Source organism: Patiria miniata, unplaced genomic scaffold, assembly GCF_015706575.1.
Source record: "Patiria miniata isolate m_02_andy unplaced genomic scaffold, ASM1570657v1 HiC_scaffold_2, whole genome shotgun sequence".
Classification (NCBI taxonomy): Eukaryota; Metazoa; Echinodermata; class Asteroidea; order Valvatida; family Asterinidae; genus Patiria; species Patiria miniata.
This window is the reverse complement of record NW_024037058.1, coordinates 14983119-15002971: the sequence shown is the minus strand read 5'-3', so window position 1 is coordinate 15002971 and position 19853 is coordinate 14983119. Positions and strand designations below refer to the sequence as shown.

General features: G+C 39.8%; 2 protein-coding genes across 3 annotated transcripts in view; one reads left to right on the top strand and one right to left on the bottom strand.

The window, feature by feature from the left end:
• The first annotated feature begins 705 nt into the window (after positions 1-705).
• Positions 706-7725, top strand: LOC119726637. Of its 2 annotated transcripts, XM_038198393.1 has the most exons (7): positions 706-832; positions 3017-3062; positions 3102-3873; positions 4540-4688; positions 5507-5584; positions 6422-6651; positions 7307-7725. In XM_038198393.1, the coding sequence occupies exons 2-7, from the start codon at positions 3030-3032 to the stop codon at positions 7368-7370; spliced, it is 1326 nt and encodes a 441-aa protein (XP_038054321.1). In that variant the 5' UTR covers positions 706-832; positions 3017-3029; the 3' UTR covers positions 7371-7725. The 2 variants fall into 2 exon arrangements, with proteins under 2 accessions (XP_038054321.1, XP_038054319.1); XM_038198391.1 differs by having other exon boundaries at positions 3017-3873.
• Positions 7726-8819: 1094 nt separating this feature from the next.
• Positions 8820-19853, bottom strand: part of LOC119726635 (uncharacterized protein YJR142W-like) — a 40398-nt gene continuing 29364 nt past the window's right edge. Inside the window, exons 2-8 of the mRNA XM_038198390.1 lie at positions 19290-19549; positions 18388-18451; positions 17476-17606; positions 16728-16846; positions 15837-15969; positions 14989-15085; positions 8820-9557 (exon numbers count right to left, since the gene is read on the bottom strand). Of these exons, the coding sequence (XP_038054318.1) occupies positions 9493-9557; positions 14989-15085; positions 15837-15969; positions 16728-16846; positions 17476-17606; positions 18388-18451; positions 19290-19549 (869 nt within the window). The 3' untranslated portion in view covers positions 8820-9492. The remainder of the gene's footprint in view (positions 9558-14988; positions 15086-15836; positions 15970-16727; positions 16847-17475; positions 17607-18387; positions 18452-19289; positions 19550-19853) is intronic.

Sequence of the window (19853 nt, the reverse complement as noted above, 5' to 3'; positions counted from 1 at the left end):
GCCCCAAAGGCGATCGAGCTAGCACTACTTGAATCGATATAACGAGCTCCAGGATCTGCTATACTTGGATATTTCTTGTAAAGATAATAAAAACAAATGGTCAAACATTACTTATGTTATGAAAAACAAAAACACAAGTGACTGCGAATGTCACAAAAGCAACCAGCATTCCAGTATAACCACACACTAGCTACCCGCATCGATGCACACTACTTTGCATACCAAATGCACCTGTAAAGCTTAATCCCACACTTACAATGAGATAGTAATTCTCTTTTTATGTAATGCCAAAGATAATTTGTAATACCATCCCCTAATACGAAGACGATGGAATTTCGATGATTGTCATTGGCCCGAAACGAACAATGCGATAACTTTCCTCCAATCGCTGATTTCGTTCTTCGTGGCTTTGTTTGTAAAGTAAACACCCCTTTAAAAAATAAGGGGCATGCATGAGCAAAATACGGAGAAGCTATCTAGTAGTATTTAAAAACAAATTCGAAATGATATCGACATTATCAAGAGCATCATAATTATGATGTAACTATCAATACATATATATTCGAATTGCTAAATTTGCTCGACGGTGTGGACTAATCGAACGTGCAAGGTCATAACAACTTGAATTTCTCAGAGTATGCAAATTCCAAGCGAACGCCGGAAGCAAGACGCCCGACCGCCCCCACCAGTCACCGCGTCGACGAACGTGACGTGTGCACGTGGCCTGGCCTGTTGGTGGTTTTTTCGGTACGGTTTTGTCAGTTCATGTTTTCTAAATTTTAGGCATTTACGCGACCGAGCGATACTGTCAAGTGTACCTTTGCCCAGTTTGGTAAGTATACGTTTGAGCACATTTGTTGGTGCAGTGTTAATGGTTTTGCGAAGCCTTTGAGGCGACAGTCAACTTATGATTTGTTTTGTTGGAACTTGGAAGTCGGACAGCTAAGTCGGACTTGGAAGACACATCCAGCATGTCCACGGCCACACAGTTTCACCAGTGGACGTACACAATGTGTTACAAGTTTTCGTCCTTGTGGTTGGACTAGCCATAGAGCAAGGACAGACCCTTGCTCTATGGACTAGCTTGAGTAATGTATAACTCTAGCCCCATAAATGTGGCAAAGACAAAGTTAGACATGTTTTTGTACACGGTGGAAGTGTGTCCTTTATTTACGGAGCTAGCTCCGGAGGTAGTCCAGTAAATTGGCCACATTTATGGGGCTAATAAATATAACTCATCCAGCTCCAATGACACGCGCACAAACATTGAAACAAGGCAGAATGTGGAGAAAAAAAATGGCAACTTGAGGCTGACGCCACTTTTTTTCTTCACATATCATCATAATGATGGTCTATCATTGCAAATATGATGATAAGACATGAATCTGGGACTGAGAAACATTTCCAATTTTGTTTGGAAATGCTCTCCATAGAATTTGTACACAATCGCGGAAGTGGCATCAGGTTGCAACATTTTTTTCCTACTTTACGTCTATTCCCTGCAGTTTGTGCTGTTTATTTAAGTTTAAATATTTATTGAACTGCCTTTCTTTTTGTTCCTTTTCCCACAACTTTTGGAAGGATGCTGTGATGAATTTTATTTTAAGTAGGCCCTACAATAATATTTAATAAATACTGCCCATTCCTGTCCCTAATTCCAGCCCAACTCCCCTCCCGATCCCCTAGACATGCTAAACCTGTAGTGGCATACCGCAAACGTGACATTGATAATAACCCCGTGCTCCAGATTTGCATAAAAACATTCGAAATATTTACCCGACACGTCACACTTAATTTCTCCTGCATGTTTGCTCCATCTTAAATGCACGCGCACAATGTTGTTGTTTCGAGGGGTAGACTGCTGTTTCGTGTCTGTAGCCAAATCACCCCCGACGTCACCAACGTTAGTTCTTCGATCAGCACGTGTCTTGCTTCAGTTTACACGTATGTCAGTGTACATGTACGTACCTGATTAATCCAGTATTGGCACAGCACGGTGTGGTGTGGCAAGGGGACTGGAAACTTGTCTAAACCGTGGTGTATTTGGGTGCGATATGAAACAGCTGTCAACACATGTTACAAGTCGGAACAAAACTGGCGCCTTGCACTGTACTGATCAGTTTTTTTAAAAAAAAAAATGTCTGCCCCTGCAGGCACCCCCCCCCCCCCCCCAACTGGAAATTTGCTTGTCCTTTTTCCTGCGCGGCAAGAGTGCCTCTTTTTAACGTCGTGCAATCATCTTTATTAAAGTTTAAGTGTGCTGCCCTAAAGAGCGTCACCTATCGTGCGATAGTGTCCACTTTGAAGGGCGCCCCCATAGAAAGATGCCCCCTCCCCCCCTCCCCCCCCCCCCCCCCCCCCCCCCCCCCCCCCCCCACTTTTTGATTTTATTGAGGCTGGGTGACCAGTGAAAAAAGTTGTCTATCTTTCAGCACGGATGTTACAGAAATTGGGCTCCCCCCACTGTAACATCCAGCCCATCCAGCCCATCCCCTCCCCCCCCCAGTGAGAATGCTTGCTACGCTGCTGCTAGGCACATTTCAGCTGTAGCTATATAGAAATATTTTCAGATCTCAATTTTAGGGGTATGCATTGGAACTGGGTACCCGAGTACCCTGACCGCTGATGTCAGGAACCAGTTCCAGATTATGTGGAATCGAGTACCTGTAACCATTACTTAGTATCTTCTCAGACAAAGAAAATCAAAGTTTTTGAATGCCATTTGGGAGAAATTTTCAAAGTGAAAACTGGGCTACATGGAAACCAAAAACAGATTTCACATTAATGTATATTTTAAAGCGTGACAGACGAGGCTCGCAAAAGTTGCAGTTAATATTTTAAAGTGATAAAGCTCTTCAGGCAACTTCCGGGATTTGAATTTGGGGTTGGGTTTTTTTAGTGTTACCTGGGTACCCGTGTTTTACTTCAGTGGGGTAGCTGGTTTCTGTAATGCCTGAAATGCAAACCACTACCCAGTTTATGTTTGACTTCAATTTAAGTTTTATCTCTTTTTCAGGATGTAAGCAACAATGGCTTATTTCAGAGAAGCATCACCATACAGACCTGCATATTTCTCCAAGCACGAGTCGGATCTGTACGACCTAGAAGACGTGGAGAAAATTTCGGGTGAGCACTCCGAAGTTCTAGAAGTCGGTGACAAGTGGGCGGTGGTCAGTGTAGCCGACTACAGCAGAGCCATGGTCTTCAAGGGAGCGCTCCGTCGCGGCAACCTGGCTCCGATCCGTAAGATGGGCGACTACCTGCGGCCAGGGTTCAACGTCATCATTGAAGTCAGACGCCTGAAGAGGGGCGATATTGAGCCCCGAAGACATGGATGTGGCTGGGTGGTGACCAAGATCACCAGAGAAGAGCTGATGGTCTCACCGGCGTATTACAGAGATGCAGCCAACTTGTTCGACTTCATGGGTACTAAGGGAAAGAGGCGGGGCCAAGCAAGACCAAGGGAGGTTGACGGGCTGGGAGCGTTCACGGGAGAGGCGGTTCAACTAATCCGTAGCTTCCTGACAAGCTGGAATGGCATCTCCTTGTCGGGTATCATGGACAATCTCAGTGATGCACATCCCGTCATAAAGGACCGCCTGGACTGCGTGGAGGATCTCAGTGATTTCTTGGAGGGTCAGCCGCGTTTCTTTACCGTAACATCTCAGGGATTCGTTTATCTTAACGGCGGGCACGAAGCCAACTGCGTTCAAGAAGAGATCAAGAGCAGGCTACCTAGACTTGATGTTGGCATCTTCGGAGACGAAGCTGTCATCATACGCAAGCCCTGGCGCGTAGGCGGCGTGATTAAACCTATCATACGAGATGAGGAAACCAGAGTGGTTGCATTTGACACCGAAAGAGCTTCTAACGGTTAGTAAGATAAGAAGACGACTTCATTTTCTAATTGGGCAGTATCTACCTAAGCCCTCCCTTGAACCTTTCCGCAGTGTACGCATTTTGCAACCTCATGTTCACTCTTTACTTGAATGTCTTATTTTCAAACTCTGATTACTTCATCATGGACACTTTTAATCTCATTTGCTAGCATTAACCATGATGATAAAATATTGAGTCTATTTTTACATTATAATTTGTCAACTGATTTGCAATCTTTTCAACATATGTGCATACATGTATGAAGAGTTTATTTTGAAAAATGCGATAAATGCCATTTCAGAATCCCGCCCTCTCCTAGCTGCCCAAAGCATTTTCACGGGCTGTTATACAGTTAAACACCATTTCAGAATACAATAAAGAGAAAAATGAAGATTAGAGCCATGCAAAGTTTTGACTTTTTTTCAAATGGCTATATCGCATTTTGGAAATAAACTCTTCACATTGTAAAATATCATTTCCTGTCACAAAACCTTGATGTATCAAATGATGTCAGACAAAAGAGAAAGAAATAATTCCCCAAGATAAAACACTCAAAAACATTTGAAACACATTCATTGTGCAGATCAGGAGTTATTGTACTGCAACGAGTTTCAGCCTAAACTTTGTTTTTCAACTTAAATAGTTTTTGTTTATTCACAGGCGATTGTGAGTACCTTTCCACTGTCCAAATTGCCATCATTGATGCCGTCTGCCCGCAAGCATACATATTTGATGTCATTGACTGGTCCGATCGGGACTTCAAAACCAGCAAACTGAAGCATCTTTTGGAGAGCAAGCGTGTGTTGAAGGTAGGGCTGGATGTTAAAAACGTTTTTGAACTGACTTTGCAGGGCATCTTCTTGAATCCTCCCAAATTCACAGCTGTGTGGGAGCCCAATGGCACATTCTTTGGACTCAGTTTCATCAAAATTCTTTTCATCGAAACCGTTATTAACCCTAATAATAGTGGATATTTATAAAGCACACGTATCCACCAGGACTGGTGCTCAAGGCGCTACATCATTATTACCCCTGCTCATTGGGCGCATGAAACATTCCAAATACCATCTCAGCTCCCTGGGGAGGCCTGTTAAGCGCAAGGAATCTAATTCAATCACAATAACCATCTCTGCCCTCACAGGCACCTATTTACTCCTGGGTGGAGAGAAACAATGAGTGACAAAGTGCCTTGCCCAAGGGCACACGCACCATGACCCCGCCACGCCAGGACTCGAACCCACAACCTGCAGCTTTACCCACAGACCATGAATCAGTGCCCTTAACCACGAGGCCACAGCGCTCCACAGCACTCTAATTACCCCTAGGCCCTCAATCCTCTAAAATCTTCCGAAATTTTGCACTTCAAACGAAGGATTCCCACCGCCTCAATGGTTCAAAATCCACCGACAATCCTGCTCTCAAAATGCATAATCATCCTCAAACACCATTCATCCTCAATCCTCCAAAATCAACTGGTACTGAATGTCCATGTGCCCTCAATCCTCCAAAATTGTATGTCGCATTCACCCTCGATCCTCCAAAACTGCCCGGATGACTTAGGAGGATTGAGGTGGGTTAGGGTTCCACTTAACTTTGAAATATGATTGTTTCTCATGTCTTTGTAAAGGTTGTGCATGACTGCAGGGGTGATAGTGCCGCACTAGAGAACTACGGCATCGAACTGACGAATGTCTTTGATACCGCAGTAAGTGTAGTTAAAAGCCTACTGGCCTAGCATTTTCTTTTTACGCAAAGCAAGGCAAGCCATCCATTTTGTCCATGCCTAAGCAGTGTTGACTTCATGAAGTCTTCATAATGTGTACAATTTAAAATATTCTCATAAATTGACCTAAACACCATGAATTATTTACATGGCTAAGGACATCAGGATAGCAAGCTGGGCTGTACAATATTCTGTCGCTGTCTGAGATAAGGAGGGATGGTTTATTTTAAGGGCAAGGGCAAAAGGATTTTTTTATTTCTGTCCCAAGTCTTGATGAATAACTGAAACACAAAAGATCTCCAATATCTTTATGTGGTTGGTATTTTGTCATTTTCCAGAGCCAGTTGTAGATATGGAAAAAATGTTGCAACCTGATCAGTCATTGAAAAAAATGATGATAAGACATGAATCTGGGACTGAGAAACATTTCCAATTTTGTTAGGAAATGCTTAGAAAATTTTCTTGACTCTCCATAGACTTTGTACACAACCGCTGAAGTGGCGTCAGGTTTGACATTTTTTCGTAGATTTTGTTCCTGTTCTGTTTTTTTCCCCCGCTGGTCCCAGAGGGCCAGCCTAGTGTCTTCTTTGACTGACTGTGACTTGTGAGCCGGGCAGTGCTGTTGTATAGGATTACCCTGTAAAGCCAATGAGTGGGCTAAATCTGACCCACTGTAGACCAGATGCATGAAAAGACTTCCAGTGAATAACCATTCTGAATCAATTGAACAAAAGTTTGTGCACTCTTGAATACGCTTTACTGGGCTTGCCCTTGATTGTTTTTATTTTTCCTATTCCAATGTTCTTGTTCTTTCCACAGGTTGCCTACACCACCATTATGGAGCAGTCCAACGTCCGCTACACCCCTCCTCCTAACTTCACCCAGCTCTGCAATGTCTTCGGCCGCTTCACTCCGCAGAGAAACTCCAAGAACGTCTACCAGGGCAATCGCAACTTCTGGGCCAGTCGACCTTTGACCGACAACATGATTGATCATGCTGCCAGCGACGTGATGGGGCTGGCCACCAACGTCTACGATAACATGACCAGGTGAGTTATCAACTCTGCTTACTGTACTAAAATACTGGTAATTATAGAAAAGAATTCTGTGCAAATACCACGTGTCAATAAAACTCTTGTCTTACTTTTGATCCTAAAAAAACTCTGTGGTTTACCAATGGAATTAAACCAAAATTTCAGATTATGTAAACAAGGGCATGACAAATTTTATGCGAGTTTCATCAGCTTTGTGCAAGAGGGTGTATTTCAAAGGTTACCAAGGAGTTTTTCTAATAAGCATGCGCACTCAACTAAAAGTTATGGTGTTTGCAATGCTTAGCATAGAATGACTTTGCGTAAGCACACTGGATGATCACAAGCATAGGACCACATGACATGGTTAGCAAAGTCACCGAATTAACCCCTGACCTCGTACTTATTAGCAAGGAAACATTCTCCCAGCTTTTGAGATTCATTGGCTGCTTAAGTTCTAAAGTTGATCTTCAAACATTTCTTAATGTAAGAAAATATTTCTATTCACCTTTTTTTCCCCTTGCCTCACCCAAAAGGGTATTAAGGAAGTAATCGAGAATTTTTTTTCTTAAAACATATTTTTAAGAATTTTTTTGGGGGGTGGGGGTGGGGAGGGAATGGTTAATACTCAATATGAAAAAAAGTACATTTTGGTTTTTTTTTTTTACTCCAGCTTCATGAATCCGGCATGGAAATCCAGATTTAATGCACTATGCACCAAGAGCCTTGGCCATTGAACAACTCTAGAGGGCGCCCTAGTCTGACAGTTGCCGGAGCCATGGAAAGAGAAGCAATAACAGGATTATTAACAAATTCAAAATGTTTACAATGCTGTATTCACACTAGATCGAGCCATTATGCTCTGCCTATTACGCACATTGCCAACAACACCTCTCCAGTTCCTCAATGCATAATACATGTTCAACTAGCATGCGTCATAATGCGAGTGCATTTATGTCTGACTGGTGTCGGACATTAATTAACTCTAACCTCTGGGCATTTTTGCTAAGATGCAACCTGCAAAATCCTCCAACTGCCTCCATGTAAAAATTGCAGACAGCGTCAATCCTGCAAAATCCTCCGGCAATCACTCTCAATATGCTGAGGCAGAGCCAGTGACATCCTGGAGCAGTGGGAAGGATTTCAAGTATAATCTAGGCCTAAATTTATGCACGGCTGAGCAAAAACTACACAAGGTCCGGCCTAAGAACTTGACACAGTGCATCCTCATATTTATCAGCCGCACATTTTTGCCATATAGCCTCAATCCTGCAAAATGCTCCAGTTTGCGCAGAGGATTTTGAAGGACTTGGGAAGGTAAGGGTTAAATAACTGGTCAAAACATCATGGGATGGGACTTAATGAACAGGTCTATTGCCATGACCAATCAGGTGGAGGATCTAGTTACGACATATATTTGTTTATGAATTAAAAACAAAATACAGTTTCCTTCCCCTAGTAAAACTATTTATTCTATAATTAACCCTTTTGTTTGATCAGTCACAGACAGGCAGAAATTCAGTGTTCCCCTGCCATGCCTGCTACACAGGCTAGTCACCAAACAGGCAGATCTTATTTCTAGCAAGCACTGTGGCTAGTCAAATTCCATCAACAGACAAAGCAAGTAATTGGTAGGCACAGATGGTTTTATCAATCTCCTTCAGTCAAAGCATAGCTCTATCAGGTCTCATAACAATCACAGCCAGTCAATCCTGCTTAATGAAGACAGGGAACACTCATCTGTTTATACAAACAGTCACTTGATTTGGGGTGACAGATCCTTTACTGCAACGCCAGCCCGAGTGTGGAACCAACTCCCTCTGGCTATCAAATCATCTCCATCCATCACAACATTTAAGACAAACATAAAATCTCACCTGTACCAACAAGCTTACTCTCACAACACACAATCCTAACTTGACTTTCTCCTCAAGCGCCATGAGCGCCTATATTTGGCGGATACCGGCGCTTTACAAATGTTCTTTATTATTATTACTGATTTATTTTGACTGTATGGCTCTTCTAGTTGAAATTGCCATCCAGAGAGGGAGGGTTTTGAATGTACCTGAATCACTTCGTATTTACAACCTGAAGATAGGGGAGGGGGGGGGGGGGTTGGGTTGGTTTGACATGTTATATGTTGGCAGAGTTCACCAATCAAAAGGAACATCAGTCAAACTTTCAAACATATTATATGAAATAAACCTTTTTATTCTTACTCAATCTGTCCACAAGCATATTCTCGTTGTGATACAAATTCATCCATGCCACACCATGGGATGCACTACAGTTTAAATACACAAATCAAATTTTCAAAGTTTACATTCATTAGGAAAGACTCTGGCAAATTCAAATTTGGGGATATATTGGAAAAAAGATAACTTCTGTAGTTCTTGTATAATTGTCTTCCTCGTTTATTTTTGTAAGTGGCAGTATTTCTTTCTTTCTTGGAATGGGATAATGTAGAATCGCATATTGCAATATATTAAGAAAAAAGATTTTTTGTTCACTAAAGCTTGGAAGATAAAAATATAAGAGGGCTTATAAAGTATAAAGACAACTATGGACTACATCCCCAAGAAAACTGCTTTTTACATAATACTCTAATAAAAGGCTCCTTTCCATACATGTATGTGGTTTTCAATCCATTTTATCCCCTGTTGCGTATTTATGCCCATTTTTTTTCTCTTTGCGTATTTATGCCCTTTATAACCTATAGGCCCGAATACGCAACGGACAAAAAATGGACTGAAAACGTGCATAAAGAAAAGCGGCTTTATGCTGTCTGTTTTTTTTTAATTAAAATTAAAAAAATTTTTAAAAAAATTTCGCCGTCCTCCTTGACAACTGGTGTTTACTTCACCTGAACAGGCCGGAAGGGTCATCAGAATGCAGTCCTTGCAGAAATAGTACATAATTTGGATCTGAAATAACAAAAAAAGATTGAGAGAAAAAGTTACTCCTTCAGTCACCTCAATACAGTAAATTTTATTTTTTTTGGGGGGGGGGGGGGGATGCGGTGAAAACTCTAAAAACATTTTTCAGGAATAGTCAGTTCAGGTAGCTGGAGCACATGGTAGTAGAGAGAGCCAGACATAAATAATAGCTCCAATGTGAAGAAAATACTCCTGCTTTGAAAAACCTCAAAGTACCCCTGATAACTTCAGGGTAACGCCAATATTGTTTAACAAGGTGCCAAACGTTGCTATAATTCAAACAGATGTACCCAGGGTTATTAAAAATCACTGCACGATTGCATAGAAATTTAGAGCAAATACATATATTCAATTAATTAAACTGCTTGTATATAGCATTGTAGTAAGTCTGATCTGTATACTACCCACTAAACTGTATCATAGTAACAGTGAAATGCAATACATTTAGTAATATTTTCTAGATAAACTAGTACCAGTAGTTTTGTGCACCAGTAGATATTTGTAGAAATGCAATACATTTAGTAATATTTTCTAGATAGACTAGTACCAGTAGTTCTGTGCACCAGTAGATATTTGTAGAAATGCAATACATTTAGTAATATTTTCTAGATAGACTAGTACCAGTAGTTCTGTGCACCAGTAGATATTTGTAGAAATGCAATACATTTAGTAATATTTTCTAGATAGACTACTAGTACCAGTAGTTCTGTGCACCAGTAGATATTTCCAAGTATGCCAAAAAAGTGCCGAAATTTTGAATGCCAAGTTGTGCCTCAAAGTTGTTTTTTCTTTTTTAAGTAATAGGATAGTTTATTTTGTATTTTGGTCTTTATGCCAGGTGCTTGTTTGATTATATTTTATATTCAGTTTATATTCAGAAAAAGTTTATATTTGTGAACCGAGCACAGTATTCAGCCATTGTTCTCTTCCTACAGTGGACTCAATGTGAATGACCTGTAAGCTTTCTTTCTATCAATCAATAGAATTTAACCTTCCTATCTAATACACGGATGTCTTTCAAATTCGATTTGGAAACCATTATGTTTATCACGAAATGATGTACATGTTTTAGTGGTTGACCGGTAAATGTGTCTTTTCATAAGGAGATTTATCCCATGAATTGGTCGAAACCCTTGACACTAGAATTCAATGCAGTTTGGCCATTTCTTAAATCTGTTTACATCGATCAGCTAAACTGGCTCACAATGGTCCTTAAAAATGGATCATGTTATATGTCAAAGAGTAAACTGAAGTACAATAGCACCAACAAATCTACTCAAAACTTGAACGGTGTTGGGGGGGGGGGAATTGCATTTACAGTGCATGAATTTCCAAAAAAAAAAGTTTGTGTAACTGCCATTTTCTTTTTTTTGTAAACTTAAGTTTGTTGCTAGATTATATTACCAAAGTGTATTCCAACCAGTTGCTTGAAGAAATTTATTTTTCATCATTATTTTGATATATTTTTTGTGTACATGCCATTTTGTTTTGTAAACTCAAGTTTGTTGCTAGATTATATTACCAAAGTGTATTCAAACCAGTTGCTTGGAGAAATTTATTTTTCATCATTATTTTGATACATTTTTTGTGTAAATGCCATTTTGTTTTGTAAACTCAAGTTTGTTGCTAGATTATATTACCAAAGTGTATTCAAACCAAGTATTTGAAGAAATTTATTTTTCATCATTATTTTGATATATTTTTTCATTACAGTTTTCTTTTGTGAACAAAGTTGTTGTCACGTGTATTGGACTTTTCCGTCCACTATTGTTGTTATGCAAAATAAAATTGAATTGATTCAATTCAAACAAAGCAGTAATTATGTGTAGACATTCAATTATGTTGTGTCTGCGAATCACAGGATTATTAGCATATGGGTATTACAGAACTGTATCTATTTGTTTCACCAATTTCCAAAATCTGTTCATCAAATTCAAGGGGAAGAAAAAATGTTGCAACCTGATGCTACTTTTACTTCATATATCATCTCAATGAAGGTTATTCATTGCAAAAATGATAAGAGATGAATCTGGGACTGACTAAGAAACATTTCCAATTTTGTTAGAAAATAAATACAAAATTGTCTTGACTCTCCCTACACTTTGTACACAATCACGGAAGTGGCGTCAGGTTGCAACATTTTTTTCAAGGGGAAATATATATACATGTACCACGCATGATTTGAGATGGTGGGCCCCCCCCCCCCCAAAAAAATGTCTCTATACCCTAAAGACTATTGTTACTCAACCCTAGATATCTCAAAAGAATTCCTGAAAGTCTGGGAACAAATAACCACAACAAAAATATTTTGTCAAAAGATTTCCCTTTAGAATTTCACCTGACAGGACAGGGTGAAAAAGAAAGGTCTTTTCACAAGTCAACAGAAGGTTGTGAGCCAGAAGCAGTTTGCATCGTCAGGGTACCATATCCTGCTTCAAATGGGGAAAAAAGATCCAACATTTTTCATATCCACTGTCATCTTTTTCATCGCAGTAAATCTGAAATGTCTGTAGCTGTATTCTCTCATTTAAATATTGCCAGTGTTGCACCAATAACCTTCAAAATGACCAGCAAAACCCAAACTTTCCAATAACACAATATCGTTTTAACCCTACAAATAGTAAAATTCCAGTATATTGTGTGCATTCATTGAAGTATCTTTGAGTTTAGTGATGCATCATAACTTTCCACAAGGGCAGGCAGAACTCGACTCTATTGAACACGCACAACAGGGTAACAAAGTGGTACCCTGACAATGCAAACTGCCTCTGGCTGGCTTACAACCTTCTGTTGACTTGTGAAAAGACCTTTCTTTTTTACCCTGTCCCGTCAGGTGAAATTCTTAAGGGAAATCTTTTGACAAAATATTTTTTGAAGACTGGTCTATCAGAAAATTGTAGGGAAAAAAACCATTAAAGCATTTTTTTTTTTTTAGAATTTTAGATGGCAATGGAAATTTTGCCTCAGCAGATCATTATACGACCTGCTCCAAAGGTGAAATTTATACATGGTTGGAAAACCCACAATGTAAGCTTTTATTTAGTGTATAATAGAGCTCTGTAGCCCCTACCGTTTTGGAGATTGTGGACGTTTTGCATATTAATTACTGTCTTGGAGTTCAAATTACACAACTTAGAAAACAGGCTTTGAAATAGCTGGCTCTGTTGTAGATTTGGGACTCGGAATTGAGTTTTTTTCCCCACTGTATTTATCGAAATCAACATTTCTGTGAATGAACCCTGAAACTTTAGGTAATAAAGATGGCATTCAGGACAACAAATTAAAATCGAATTTTGATGAAATGTTCTCCCTTTCAACATTGAGCGGGCCATTACACAATAATGCACCGCGCCACTTAATACTGCCTGTTTTTGTGGAGCGGGTCACATATATATATAGCAGAATAACATATAGTAACCAACTATTCATATCAACCATATAGTAGAACAATATATAGGCCTATAAGTGTACATGTACACTAATATTTATTTAGTGTTTTGTATTTTTTTTAAAAATTAAAAACAGCATACATTTGTTTTACAGTTGGTAAGCATCTATCTTTCCCTCCGAAACACTGCACATTTATCAAAAATTTGACAAAAATCGGCCAACCCTGATTTCACAACACACTTACATATAACCCACTATTCACATCTATCATTCGCTACCATAGACATGAATATAGCATTCCCCTTTTATTTCCAAAAAAGTTACCAAAAAAACCCACCTTCATTCACAACCCACAGAGAATGTTTGACAACTTTTGATCTATGGTAGTTTAAAGTTTCAGTTGTATGGTGGGGCTTATAGCTAAAAAGGCTGTGATAAAAGGTTAAAGTTTAAGAATAACAACTTTTTCAACAAAAAATAGACTTCAGTGAAGCTTAGGGGCAAATTGGAACACGTTCTGGTTTTCAATTTCTTTTTCTCTTTGTCAAGGCTACAGAGACCTGAGGATATCTCTGCACGTGAATGAAGGGTTTCTATGGCTAGGCTTATTTTCACACACCACGGAAGTAATCTGAAATAAAAAGCTCCCATCTAACTCTGCAGCCATGGCAAAGGAGTTAGATGTTTACAAAAGAAAAGGGCTTAAAAATTTCAATTCGGTGCCTGAAACTATGGCTTATATTTGTGGGGTAACAACCTGTAAAAGTGTGTGATAAGTTCCATCAAGCAAAAGAAAAAGGCACACTAATTTTTTTCTTTCTGACTTTGGGCTAAAAAGAAAACCCCTCAACCACACTTGAAGTCAGGGTTCCCACAGTAATATGAAAACCAAATTCCATAACTTTTCCGGACTAAAATATGACAATTTCCATCACATTTGATGCCATTTTCGGAGAAAAGTTGTTTGGGATTATGATACTGATGAACCGCTGATGTAAGGTTAAGGGTTAACATTTGTGAGCTGAATATAAATGTTAAATTAATAATGGCCTCCTCCTCCCCTTACAGCCATCCTTAATATTGCTTAATGCAGCCCATCAAAAATAACCTTTCCATGATCTTGATTTCCACGACTTTTCCCATGACTTTTGAATTTTTTCCAATTTTCCATGACTTTTCCATGACTTTTCCATGACTTTTCCATGACTTTTCCATGACTTTTCCATGACTTTCCAGAACAACTTTTTTTCCAGGACTTTCCATGATTTTTCCATGACCATGGGAACCCTGGAAATGCATAGTAAATAACAAAGGTGCATAAATAAACCAGTGCCAAAAAAATTGAAATGGTAACCGCTGTAAAAAAATATCCTGGCTTGGTGTTACTCTTGTTAACAGCAAAATTGTTTTAATAAATTTCCACCAATTTTCAAAACGGACAACACTGATTATACAAATATTGAGTGGATCAGCGTGGAATGGGAGGAATATTAACGCAAGGTAAAATCTGGAGGCGAAGGAAATCGAGGCGAAGCTGAGTGAACTAAAAAAGTCCAGATTTTACCGAGCGATAATATTCCTCCCATTTCACAAGTTAAAGCCACTCAATATTTGTTTTATATAACTGACATATAGATCCTTGTCATTTGATATATTTGAAGTTTTATTTCAACACAAAATTGGTGAAAAATGTATTTCTCTCTTCCAAACCACCCCTTCACGAAAATGTTTGAACCCAACGCTGTAGCACTGGCTCTTTGGAACAATACGCGCTACGCGCAATGCTGAACGCGCACACCAGCATGCATTTGCACACAAATACCGCGTCATGGAACAAGCATGATCCTAACTGTTGAATAGTATTTCCCATTCCCCATGGGCGGATGGTACTTTTTGAGCCCCGGCGTGAATGGCAGTAATAACGAATGACACGTGATGTGAGTTCCACCAATCAAATGACAAGGATCTATATGTCGGTTATATAATGGCTTATAGTTTAATATCAAAATACAAGTTACATATGGCTTACCTGCATCTGGGGTGAGGAACCCCCTGCGAATGAGGAAATCTAGAATGACCAACGCACAGTTGGGCTTGAACTCTTTGCTGGCTATTTTCTCTTTGACCTGCGATGGAAAAACACAAAATTCAATTTACAAAAATTTACCTTTCCAAACACTTAACCATCAAGATGTTTGTCCTTGACTACTACTATTAACTTCTCGGTTTCTATTAAAGAAGCTTAAGTTAAAACTGTTTGAAAAATTGTTGGGAATATACATGTATATCATAAATCCGTTTTCATCCACTGACCAAAACCGGCGACGGATGACAATGTCTAGTTCGCCGGGCTTGCCTACGTAGGGAAAATAACACCGTCTGATTGGACCACATCGTATGAATGGGCAACACAGCATGCGCTGTAAGTGTTGTTTACTTAGATACATGACATATTTCGGCACTGATCCAATCTGTGAGCGCGTGCTTTCAATGTGCGTGCTCAGAAAGTGTTACAATGTAACAAAACCGTCCCACATGCGTATGTACATACAAGTGGCAAATAAGCTTGCAATGCGCAACACATACATTTTTTAAAGCCGTTTATCTCGAAATGAAGTCCCGGAAGTTTTGCGTTGCACTACCGACTTTCTCATGGCATACCTTTGGAATTCATTGAGCTCCAGAAATAAATTTAGTATCATTAGAAAGCTAAAGAGTTGCTCCTTACGTGGTATATAAAACTAAAAAAGTCAAGGATGGGAGTTATTCCTCATTATGCCATGGCAGGTCACAATTATGTCAAAACCAGAAATTGCATATTATAGCCCAATTTCGGGGGTTATTTTTGGTGGAATTTTTGTTTCTTCTTTTTTTTACCTCTTGAAGTGTCCACAGATAGAATTCTGTGACCTCATCATCGTTTATCTGAGGCACAAAATCAGCAGGGAGCTCCAGGTCGTAGACAAACTGGGTTTCATCAAAGAGCCCTCGCTCGTCCTCATAGAAATAACTGACAATGAGAAAGACGACTCGTTCAAGATGCTGGCCAGTGAAATGTTTACATGTACTTGTTTTCATCTATAATATTCATCCACTGTTTTGTTACAGGTCTCTGTCTAGACTTAGCAAGCTGTCAGTGCAAGGCTTCCTGAGCTGCACAGGACTAAAAGAATCCTGTATTATAAAAGTTCAGCCTGTTTCCAAACTGGCTCCCCATGCAGAAATATACAATCTTGTATAAATAGGAGTCTAGCCTTCAGACTATTTGAAATTTGTCGTGACAGGCTATTGTAGGACCTGAGATGGCTCCTTAGCAAAGAAATGAAGCCAAGGTTTCTGAACCCCCCCACACAAACACACACATGTAGTCGGGCGTTTGTTTATGGTGTAAATCGAGGACACACGTGCAACACCATCGATAAATCGAGGACAGGAACCAAATCGAGGACGACTTCGATTAGAAAACATGTACAAAACCAATGAGAGCTGTTGCAAAAAAAATTAGAGTATAAACAAAGGAAAAGGGAAGAGGAACAAAAGAAAATCATTGATTTACACCATAAACAAACGTGTGTGTTCACACCGTCGATCATGGACGTCCTATTGTCCCTCTTTTGTTTGTACTCTAACTTTTTAGGAAGACTCCCATAGGTTTTGTACACGACCCCTATCACGGACGTATGCTGGGAATCGTGCACGATATTGTTCTCTTTTGTTCTCTGGTATTTTTCATCCACGTTTTGAATCGATGAACACGCCCACACTGACCTGATTGCACCGGCCGGCACAGCTTTCTCTGCGATGAATTCTGGGATCGATGCTTCTTCCGCACACTCCTTCATCAGGCAATCCTTGACGAGCATACCTGAGGGCAGACCGCCGGCCGCCTGCATGAGATGAAAATAGGACAGAATTTTGATCTTTTTCTTTAACAAAGATGCATAGGACCACCTTGCTTGTGATGTGCAAGCGCGTATCCATCAGGATGGACAGCACAAATGGTTTAATATTTGGTGTAAACCCCGCATCTCTAGACAGGTCCCAATCTCCACAAAGACTCAATGTCAGAATGATGTAGAAGGGATCAGGAACCATTCTACTTGCATACGCTGGTTTACATCTCATAGACAAATAAATTTTCCCAACCAGACGAAATGCATCCGAAGTCATCGCAGCTACTTTCGAGTTACAGGAATTCAAACAAATCTTGCAAACGGAAATCAATACAACTGTCAATCTTTTTCACCCACATATTTTCCATACTCATCAAAATGTCAAAATGTGCCATACATGTATATCACAACAAAGAACTGACTTTTTTTTACTCTTTTTTTTTGACGCAAGTTTAAAATGAATACATGAAAAATGTCACATGACCCATTTCATGGAATCCAGTCACAAATGATGAAAAACATGCATGAATCAGTTAACTCAAGGTTAATGCGTTGCCACATGTAGTTGAAACAGCGCCCCCTCTTGTTCAAGTATGGAGTCTAAAGCGTTATCTTACACTCACCACGTTATCCAGCTTGTTTGGGAAGGTGGACTTGGTGGGTGACCGTCTACCAACCCACATGCACAGTCCCTTGGTGGGATGGTGGCAGTAGCCATTGAGGTGGACGCCATACTGCTTGATCCCAAACAGACCTGGATCGATAAGACACCATCGCACAGTTGTTATTGGACAACATAAGTCACTGTAATATATCACAAGGCCTCAAAAGTCATTGAAGTCATCAAAAGTCATCACCAGTCTATCACAAGTCAATCACAAGTCATCACAAGTCAATCGCAAGTCATCACAAGTCAATCGCAAGTCATCACAAGCTAAAACAAGTCAATTGCAAGTCATCACATGTCATCACAGGCCATTACAAGTCATCGTAAGTCATCGCAAGTCATCGCAAGTCTTTGCAATTGGCATTAGTCATGAAAAGCCATCACAAGTCATCACAAAACGTCGCAAGTCATAACAAAATGTCACAAGTCAAGACAAGAGTCATCACAAGTAATCACAAGTCATTGCTTGTCATCACAAGTTATCAAAAGCCATCACAAGTCATCACAAAATGTTGCAAGTCATAACAAAATGTCACAAGTCAAGAAAAGAGTCATCACAAGTAATCACAAGTCATCACAAGTTATCAAAAGCCATCACAAGTCATCACAAAACGTCGCAAGTCATAACAAAATGTCACAAGTCAAGACAAGAGTCATCACAAGTAATCACAAGTCATTACTAGTCATCACAAGTTATCAAAAGCCATCACAAGTCATCACAAAACATTGCAAGTCATAAGAAAATGTCACAAGTCAAGACAAGAGTCATCACAAGTAATCACAAGTCATTACAAATCATCACAGGTCATCACAAGTCATTACAAGTCATCACATCACAAGAGTAAAAGAATCGGTCAATGTTTCTTACATGTTGCTGCGCGTTCCATATTCATGAGTGTTTCATCATGGTATGAGGCACACACAGCATACATCTGTACAGACAAAAAGTGTTATATACATGTCAAACAAATGAAACTTATATGTTTTGGGGGGCTTGGTTGGTTGTTGCTTGTTTTTATGGGGTAGGGGAGGGAAGGGAATTTTTCTGGGTGTTATGGAAAGATGAAACCAAGCAGTGCTAGGAGTAAAATTAGGCCAAGATGACTGCCTAGATCTAGATCAAATTAGCAAAAGTAAATTTTGGACTGTCGCATGCGATGTTCAATTCCTTCATGATAACAAGCGGCTGAAAGTACAAAATTGGTAAGGAAAAGGTGAAACAATTTTGTGCATCCTTAATCTTTTATTTCACAACTGGGATGGCCTACCTGGTCACGCGGGTTGCTTTTTAGAGGAGTTTTCTTCTGTGATACATGTGTGAAAATAACTAATGTTCAACTGTTACCCCCCCCCCCAAAAAAATTACATTGTCAGGTAACAAAAAAGCCCTAGTGGCTATCATTAAAGCAGTCGTAACGCGATTTTCAACTGCTATTGTACGGTATTGCAAAATCACTGTTGCGAATCAATATACATTTGCAACTTTCTGTCCAAGCTGACTGTTTGGTAGCTCGATTGGTCACAGGTTAAACAACTGTACTGTTCTTTTTCGTAATTCATGGCTTTGAAGAATTTTTTTTTTTATTAAAAGGGGAAATAAAGTCCAAGAATTATTCGGTTGGTAGTCTGGTTCCAAGAGCCAAAGATCCTGACGTTGAATACTATTAGGTCAGGGAACCAGACAGTCAAATGCCGTAACAATAGCCACTGTGTTAAAAAAAAAGTACATGTAAAATTATTTATCCCACCACCCTCAGCTCAAGTTCTGACCTCATTCCTCCAGCCCCTCAGTGTCACAAACACATCCAGTTTCTTCAGTTCCTCCAGGAGTCCGGCCATCTTCGTGGTTCGCTCCTCAAAAGTCGTCAGCGAGGGCGCCAGGGAGACTCTCTGCACGTCATTGGTGGTCGCATGTCGTGTTATGTGGATGACGTCAGGACGATCCAGGAGGTACTGAAGGACGTTTGGGGTGACGTGGCCCACTTGATGATCGGCGACAAAGAACGGCTTGCATGCTTCTCTGCTGGATCCTGCAAAAAAATGTACATGATGTAGGAAACCAAATAATTATCTCTGCACCTGTCAATTGATATGCAATTTTAGCTTGTCACTTGTCATTCTAATTAATTGAAAAATCATCACAATATTTGAATTGGCATTTAAACTCAGTGAGTTTACTCAGTACAAAACAAACATTATAAACATAAAATGGTAATCGTGTAGTTTAGGACCCTGTTCCAGATAAGAGAACGAAAAGACACTTTTATGCTTTTGAGCTTGACACCGAAACATGTTGATAGGCTGCTACAAAAAACACATAAAAATTGATAAAAT